Genomic DNA, 9,045 nt, shown 5'->3' with positions numbered 1-9,045 from the left:
ACCACTAAGCTTTAATTTTAAACCACTAAGGTTTAAATGTAAACCACTTTCCTAAAACTTTAAACCACAATGCAAATGGCTTCAAATTTTGAACCACATGGCTAAATGGAATCAAATTTTGAACCACAAAGCTAAATGGTATCAAATTTTTATCCATTAAGCTCTATTTATAATCCAACTCTATTTAACAAACTATGTTTTAAATTTAAACCCCTAAGCTTAAAATTTAAACCCCTAAGCTTTAAATTTAAACACCTTGCCTAGAAATTTAAACCGCAAGCCTTAAATAAATAAGATTAACTGATAAATTTGTCATAATTTCAAGATGATAATCTATCATGTTTTATAACCTTTTTCTATCAAATTCATCTCTCACTAATATCAATTCCTATTTTTCATAAATTAAATAGATAATAATATAATAAAAAACAAGATGTATTTTAATAAATGTATTAACATTCTTATCCACAAGTCCACAACGCAACAAATATGTATAACATTGCATCTTTATAGTCTTTAGACTGCAACAGATAACAACAGTTCATGCTTTCATGCATAATGCACTGTACTCAAGGACAATAATCAATCTCAATGATCATGATATATATGCAATTCACAACTCAATGTTATCCTTCTTTTAGAATTGGTTGGCTTTTACAATTCTTTCTATTATGCCCCAATATTCCGCAATTTCCACACTTGACTGTTCGAACATGCTTGGGAAATTCTCTTGTTGATGGAATTCTTTTTTTCTTGGGACGTCCTTGTTTTACTTTGAATTTTGGAGCTTTCATGCTATCTCCTATAATTTCATCTGGGACACTCCAATCAACTTTATCTGGAAGAGGATTAATTAATCTTGCATATGTCTCTTTCAAAACAGAATTTTTATACCAATTTGAGCAAAATTTGTACTTGTCCAAGTACTTGCTTTCAATTGTTGCAATAGCATGTGCACATGGAATTCCCTCTAGTTGAAATTCATTACATGTGCACATATGTTGTTCCAAGTCGACCACAAACAATCGATCACCATATGTGACACTAGATTTCATTGCATCAATTGCATCTACCTGTGAAACAATACAATTATTAAGCAATAAATTTAAAAGCTGAACAAAAAAGAAAATAAATGTAACTTTAATAACATACCTTCATTCGAAATGCCACATCAAGTTTGATCTCCATTTCATCATTTGCCCATTTTGTCACCTCAACAAATTGGTTGATTGTTGCTTCTTTTCTTGTTGAAAACCATCTTTGAAGCATCTCTCTTATGGCTTCTATTAACGACGTTATAGGCAATTCTCTCGCATGCACAATTGTTGCATTTATAGATTCAGCAATGTTACTTGTAAGAATGTTATACCTTTTCGTTGGAAAGAATGGCCGAGCCCATTTTTCTGGTTTTGCTTCCAAAAGATAAGTGGTCATTTTAGGGCTAATTTTCTGTAATTCAGCCATGGCAGAATAATATTCTTGAGCTGAGTACGCTCTTGAAGCAGTTTCAAATATGGCATGCGCATGTAATCCCCTAAACTTAGTCCTTAGATTTTGCTTCAAATGATAAAGACAAACTCCATGATATACACCAGGATACACTTGTTCAACTGCATTTTTGATGCTTTTATGCCTGTCAGATACAATGCACAAGTTTTCTCGATCTCCTATTGCTTCTTTTAGTCTTGTAAAGAACCATATCCATGCATTGTCATTTTCTAAATCCCCAATTCCAAAGGCGAGCGGAAAATTTTGATTGTTTCCATCTTTAACATAAGCTGCATACAGTGTACCTCCACATTTCGTCTTTAAAAATGTTCCATCTACCACTATAACTGGTCTACATTGCTTCCATCCATCCAATGAAGCCCCAAAAGCAATAAACATGTATTTAAACCTGTAAAATTTAAATAAAAAAACAACCAATTCCTAGAGATGTAAGATATGGAATGTAAACAGTAAAGCCCTGAATATAGGAATGCAAATCATAAATATTATTCATACCTGTTTTCTTCATCTTTACATACTCTTGTGATAGTTCCTGGGTTGGCCAACTGTAGCATATACAAATATGAAGGCAACAATGCATAACTTTCCTCATTTGACCCTCTAACATCATCAGCTGCAAGTGTTTTTGCTCTCCAGGCTTTATTTTACGTTACACCTACCCCATGTTCATCTCTCATGTCTCTTATTATTTTCCTTGGTCGATAGGTTGATCCTGGGTCACGAAAATTCTCTTTGAAGTAACTACTGATGACTTTTGCACTTGCTTGTCTATTTTCAAAATTTATGCGATTTAAGGAGCCTGTGTGGTGTTTATGGTATTTGATAACTCGAAAGTAGTCTGATACTTTTGAGCTTCTTGCATGTACATACCAGCCACAATTCTCATCTATGCATTTTGCCCAAAATGCTTCTGAACATGATTTTTGAATTCTGTACTGAAAGTGTTTCTTGATGGCTATTTTCGCAAGTGTATGTTTTAGATCAGTCTTATTCTTGAAAACATAATTGAGTCTTATGTCTTCAATCTCCATATTCGGCAACACATGCAGAGGTGATTGAGCTTCTTGCCCGTGTTCTGTAATTTTGTTGGATTCTTATGTTGAGGCGCTCTTCATCTTGTTAGTGCTTGCAGTATTCGTATTGGGGTCTGTGAGAGTCAAACTGTGACTTGTTGCATTGCTTGCTAAAGCAGATGGAATGCTAGCATCTCTTGGCAAAGAAATGGTTTGATTTCTCTGTTCTACTTCAAGGATGAGAGGACATTTTTTCAACTCTTCCACAGTCTTGTTCAATTTTAGATAAACTTGTAAATTCTCATCACTTTCTATCTTCATTCCTTTGCTTGTATCCATATTTGCATCAAAAATCAAGTTTGTTGAAATCAATCTTTCATTCAATCTGAGCTCCTTGTATATCTTGTTTACCAATTCCACATACTTGATATCCTTTTCCACCATCAATATTTTCACTTCATGATCAATATATCTGTTGTTTGCATTCCATCTTCCGTTAAAAACTACAAATAACATTATCTTATCCATTTCCTGCAATAAAAAATAACACAACCATGAGAGCTTATTCCTTTATCTTGGATAGAAATTAAAAAAAAATATATCAATTCATTATTCTTTTTGCCTTAACTTCACTCAACTCAAGGCAAACACAATTTTTGCAAAACCAAGTGTCAATAATATTTGTGACTCAATAAGAAGAATCGAAGTAATGCAAAAGATGTTTATCGTGAAGATGAAGATAATAATGTTATTTTACAACAAAATTTAAACCTCAAACATTCAATGGCTAAAAATTTAAACTAATACTTTCATAATTTACAACATTGTTCTTAAAATTAGGATTCAATCTGCTGAACAACAAAGACATATTTTGAGGATGCTGGAAAAAAATTTGGCAAGAGAAATGGATCTCGAAAAGAAAATGACAGAAATAAGACAAGTTGAAGAAGTGCTAAAGCAAAGGCTGGTCTCATCAGAACAACAAGTATACTGCATGGGAGATGAAACAGAAGATGTTCGGGAAAAAATTTTTGTGGTGGATAATATGGCTGTGGTTTCAGTGGGAATTTCAAAAGAGCTGTTGGGTCAATTGCAGACACTCCAGGTAAGTTTAAAAAGTTCAGCTACTCAGCTGAGATCAAAGCTGGAAAGTAGCAATGCAAAATTTAATGACTTGCTTGTTGCATAGACAAACAAACTAAAATCCAATTTGAGAGATGCTGAAGATAAAATAATTCTTGCCAATTCAAAAGCCTTTACTTTGGGGTGATAAGGTCAGATTGCTTGATAAAGAGCTGAAAGAATCTGAGTTTCTGCTGCTGAATGCAAAGTATTCTGCAGATGGGAGTCAGGAAGAGCTTAATGCTAATGTTGCATAATCAATGAAGTACCATCTTGCACTTCTATAAGACCAAGAAAATCAATAGCAAAAAGTATATATTTATTGTGTAGTTGGGAAACAAAGAAAATCGCTAAAACTCACTTACTCATGACATATCCATAAAAGGAATTAAGAATGCACTTTCGAGTGAGTTGTAAAGAATCATATAATAGTTTTTAGTTACCATTTTTATTACATATAATAAAAATAGTTCATGATCTTCCAAAAGTAAATAGATGTTATTCTTTGCATAAGATTTTTTGTAATGTGATAGATCTTTCTTAGGTAATAACAATTATATCTTAGTTTCCAAATCCAATAATGAAATTTCTCAAGAACAACTTTATTAATAACAATGAAAGATTTACAAATGAGCATATGCTCAAACTCTCGTACCACAGCCTTTCAAGAGGGCTGATATCTCCACCAAAGTTTAAATTATAAATCAAGTATATTTAAACCCTTAGTTTTGAAATTTAAACCATTAAGCTTTAAATTTAAACCACAAGACTTAAAATTTAAACTACTTGCCTTAAAATTTAAACTGCAAGTCTTAAATAACTTAAAATATGAACAACTAAACTTAAATGGCATCAAAATTTAATCCACAAGGTTTAAGTTTTATTCATTTAGGCTTAAATAATAAACATACTCTATTTTAATCTATATAATGTAACGTGTGAATCTAATATAAAAATTTTATAATTTTAAACCAAATGTCTTAAAACTTAAACCATTATTTATAAATCTGAACCACAAGGCTTAAATGACATCATATTTTAACCACAATTTATAAATTTTTATCCATTTAAGCTTAAATTATAAACCAAGTATCTTTAAACCCCTAGGTTTGAAATTTAAACCACTAAGTTTTAAATTTAAACCACAATGCTTAAAATTTAAACCACTTGCGTTAAAATTTAAACCGCAAGCCTTAAATGGCTTAGATCAAATGTTTCATGGAATTTGTTTGGTAAATTGCAGACACTCCAGCTAAGTTTGAAAAGTTCAGTTACTCGGCTAAAATCAAAGCTTGAAGGTTCCAAGGAAGAATTGAAGGCTAAAGAAAATTATTTGAGCAAGCTGGAAAGGAGCAATGCAAAATTTAATGACTTGCTTGTTGCATAGAAAAACATACTAAAATAAAAATTGAGAGATGCTGAAGATAAAATAATTCTTGCCAATTCAAAAGCCTTTACTTTGGGTGATAAGGTCAGATTGCTTGATAAAGAGCTGAAAGAATCTGAGTTTCAGCTGCTGATTGCAAAGTATTCTGCAGATGGTAGTTAGGAAGAGCTTAATGCTCTATGTTGCATAATCAATGAAATGGAAAATGTAATTGCAAATTCTGAAGTGAGGATATGTAAAGCAAAAAGTAGGGCTGAAAATGCTGAAACCAAGTGTCCAATATGGAGATTAATGAAGAGCTGGTCCTTCTTAAGAGTGGTGCTCATGCCTCTGACAAGGTTGATTTCCTTGAGAGGCAGTTAAGAGAGTCTGATGTTCAGCTACAATGTGCAATAACATATGCCAAAGCTAGTCAAGACAAACAAATCCTTATGTATTCTACAATAGCTGAGCAGTGAGGGCAGAGAAGCCAGACAAAGGAGTTTTCATTGGAGGGGCGGGAGATTCTACCACTGGAGCATTACTGTGAGAAGTGTCGGAAGGCATTGAAGAATCAAGAAAGTAAAAGAAACAAGGGAAAGCTGAACAAGAGGATTGATGTTTTTGGCTGATAACATTTAAAGAATAGAAAGTGTTTGATAATAGCTGTGATCAAGTAATGGATTGAGCTACTGAGTTTTGTATTTATAGTGTTTCATTAATACACCAAAACAATTTTTTAACAGCTTTATCCAAACCCAGTTGTTCATTTAGGTAAACAGTTACATAAAAACAAACTCTAAATTAAGTTAACAGAACCTTAGTATAATATCTAACATAATCATGCCAATCAACGCAAGCTTTCATTCAGTTCAAGCTACAGACCTTCAACTTTAATGTCAGGATAAAATCTAATTCTTTGTTCAAGTTGGCAATAGGTGTTTGTTTACTTAGATCAAGACTTTCTCTATCAAGTACAAACCTACAGAAAATATAAAATCAATTAAACCAACAATTTTGGACAAATAGGTACAAGAATAATGATCCCAGAAATGGCCAGCACACATGTCAAACATCAGACAAGTTTAAGAATTTATTCCAGTATATTTAATTCCAAATCAAAGAGCCAAATGTAGCATTAAAATAAAAACATATAAATCTGAAAATCATATAAACAAAGATCAACAAACTCTTTTTTATACTAGAAATTTATAGTTTACATAGAGGCATTTTATCAACAAACTCCTAGCACTATAAATTTGTGAAAATGAAGAAAAACTCTCCATGATAATGATGATGATCCCAGTGGCAGATTTTTTGCAATATCATAGTCACAGTTTTATTGAATAATTTTAACAAACACTTAGAAGGCATTTTAACTTATGTATAATATGGAATATTCAATTTCATTTAACTTCACTAAATTTGTATACACACATGAATGTTAATTTATATGTATGATTGCAACCAACACATACATTTCAAAAAAATTTTAAAAAAAATAAAAATTGAGGAAGGAGGAAGAGAGAAATTTAGTCTCAAAAGAAAGAAGAACTCACCAAACAGATTTGAGTGGTTGTGGCAGAGGAACAGAAGAGGAAATTTGATGAACAACAGTGCAGTGGAGATGGTAGAACAGCAGTGCAGTGGAGATGGTGGTGGAAAATCGATGAGAGAAGGAGAAATCGATGGTGATGGAAAATCGATGGGAGAAGGAGAAATCGCTGGTGGTGGAAAATCTATGGGAGAAGGAGAAATCGTTCGATCGAAGAGGAAGAAATCGATTGAGGAAGAGCTATAACTATAAAACCGGTATGAGTAAGAGTAATATAGGAATCACAACTTTAAAATTGGGTATATTTAGTTAAGAGATTGATGCTGGCTATATTTAGTTAAGTAGACTAAAAACGGGTAATTATGAAAAAGACCCATATATTAGTGATAATGACTTTGCGAAGGAAAAAAAGAATCTCAATTAAGGAATTTGGCCCGATCGTATCCACTAAATAGTAAAGTAATCTTTTATGTAATATATATCACCTGTATTATTCTTATACCCCACAAATATATATATATATATATATATTTATATATATATTTTGAGGCTGCCATTTAAAACGTGACAGCCAATACTTTATATACTAGTGATAATATGTGTACTTGGATAATCATCTATTGCCTCAGCTTAACCCTACAGTCATTATCATTATAAAAATTGTTACCTCTACATTAATTATCTGAATTTGCTGGGTTATTTTCTCTTTAATAATTTATTTAAATTCAAAATGATCATAATTATATGAAGAGCCAAAGAGAGGTCTCTGGTCTCGATATGTACAACTTTTTCATAACTATCAAAATAATTCAAATATTTGTTGCTCTTAATAGTGCTTCCCACAACTAAAAGAGGAACTACTTTTCCATGGTACGTCTAGATACATATACTGATCTCTCATCTCCAATAATATAAAACTCTCTCTCTCTCTCTATATATATATATATATTAATAATGATCACATTCCCCATTATTGTACTTCAGTGGGTTTCTTCAAAATCCCACATTAATATGTAAATGTTACCTGCCCTGATGACTGATTCGAATTATTATAATTATTACAGATTTAATCATACAATGGACTTAATAATTTAGTAGGCCAACCCCACATTCAATTATAACCTATATTTTATTGGACTATATAAGCTAAATATCTTATGGTTAATAACATAACTATAATGAATATCAATAATTAGTTTCCGCAAATTAAGAACAATAATATAATATGAATGTATTTGATGACTTAATTAATCTGCGCGTTATGTACATACATAGATCAGTTTTACATATAGAATATTACAATGATCTATATAGCTCTACTTTTTATAGTTCTTTTTATACAATCCAGATTTATATAAATATATATAGTGTTTATAAATTCAGAATATTAAATAGAACAAAATGGTTCTTAATAAAGAAAAAATACTGGAATAAAGAGTAGTTAATATATACTAACTAATAGAAATACGAGAAGTGTATTTATAGATGATGCAATCATATCATATATATAATATGAGAATAAGGTGATGCAGTCATAAATATTAAGCAGTGGTAGAGAATACTGTTGATATTGCGTTAGCTAGGGTTTAGTCAATTTTAGGAGAAAGTAGTCACAAAAAGTGTTACGAGGAGGAGCAGGTTTCTTCTAGGGAGGTTCTTAACTTGGATTCTTCTAGTTTAGCCTCCACAACTTTTACAACCCTTTATCTACACACATATATATAGATATTTATATATTATTGCATATAATTGTATATATATATAATAATAATTTGAACTTTTGCTATTAATTAATGTATTATTTTGACAAATAACTTGTATTATTAAACTATTTTACAAAGCATTTTTGACATACTTGGTACTCACTGTGCAAGTATAAAAAAGATGCCTGAAATAGGAGTGTTGAGTATTTTTGAAAAATATTATTTGGTAACATAATTACTAATTAATATAAGTTCGTTTGCAAAAGAAAATTAAAGAAAAAGGATTACTTTGCAAAACATATATTTTTTCAAACGCCCCAGATACTAAATATATAAATCATGATTATTTATACTAAGCTTGTATACTAATGAATATGACAAGTTTCATTTGGCTCTATTTTAAAAATTAATTGGTGATTAGTAGAACTACTTATGTTTTTATTAATGACTCAATAATTTTACACTTATTCTATGTGGGACACCATACTACAATATCACATCAAGATGGTGGTGATTTTTCGCTCACTAATCTTGAATTACATGATCACAAGTGTCATTTTGTTCAACTCGCTTATTTTTTAAATCTCAAGTATCTTTTTTGTATTATGCAGATTTCATGCGGCTTAATTATTAATTAAAGAAATCAACACAATATACATTTATAAGAGCATCATATGGTGTCAAACACCACTTGAATTGGCATATTATAAAGAAAAACTTACATGATTTACCTTATTAGCTAAAACCAAATTCAATTATATGATTAACGGGTTTGAC

At 31.0% G+C, this 9,045-nt stretch overlaps 1 protein-coding gene across 1 annotated transcript; it reads right to left on the bottom strand.

Annotated features, from left to right (window-relative positions):
- Positions 1-461: 461 nt before the first annotated feature.
- Positions 462-2,540, bottom strand: LOC133815315 (uncharacterized). The gene is made up of 5 exons (XM_062248170.1): positions 2,169-2,540; positions 2,005-2,054; positions 1,153-1,897; positions 774-1,073; positions 462-521 (listed from the first exon to the last, which is right to left on the bottom strand). The coding sequence occupies exons 1-5, from the start codon at positions 2,538-2,540 to the stop codon at positions 462-464; spliced, it is 1,527 nt and encodes a 508-aa protein (XP_062104154.1).
- Positions 2,541-9,045: the final 6,505 nt, after the last annotated feature.

Source organism: Humulus lupulus, chromosome 2 (assembly GCF_963169125.1).
Source record: "Humulus lupulus chromosome 2, drHumLupu1.1, whole genome shotgun sequence".
Lineage (NCBI taxonomy): Eukaryota > Viridiplantae > Streptophyta > Magnoliopsida > Rosales > Cannabaceae > Humulus > Humulus lupulus.
This window is presented reverse-complemented; position numbering and strand designations above follow the sequence as displayed.

What these genes read in the sequence shown, in the direction of transcription:
- LOC133815315 (XM_062248170.1), bottom strand. Translation starts at nt 2,540, where the DNA reads ATGGAGATTGAAGACATAAGACTCAATTATGTTTTCAAGAATAAGACT. An exon ending in TGTAAAGATGAAGAAAACAG is followed by an intron (nt 1,898 to 2,004) that starts GTATGAATAATA and finishes TAAATTTTACAG; the next exon opens with GTTTAAATACATGTTTATTG. An exon ending in ATGTGGCATTTCGAATGAAG is followed by an intron (nt 1,074 to 1,152) that starts GTATGTTATTAA and finishes ATTGTTTCACAG; the next exon opens with GTAGATGCAATTGATGCAAT.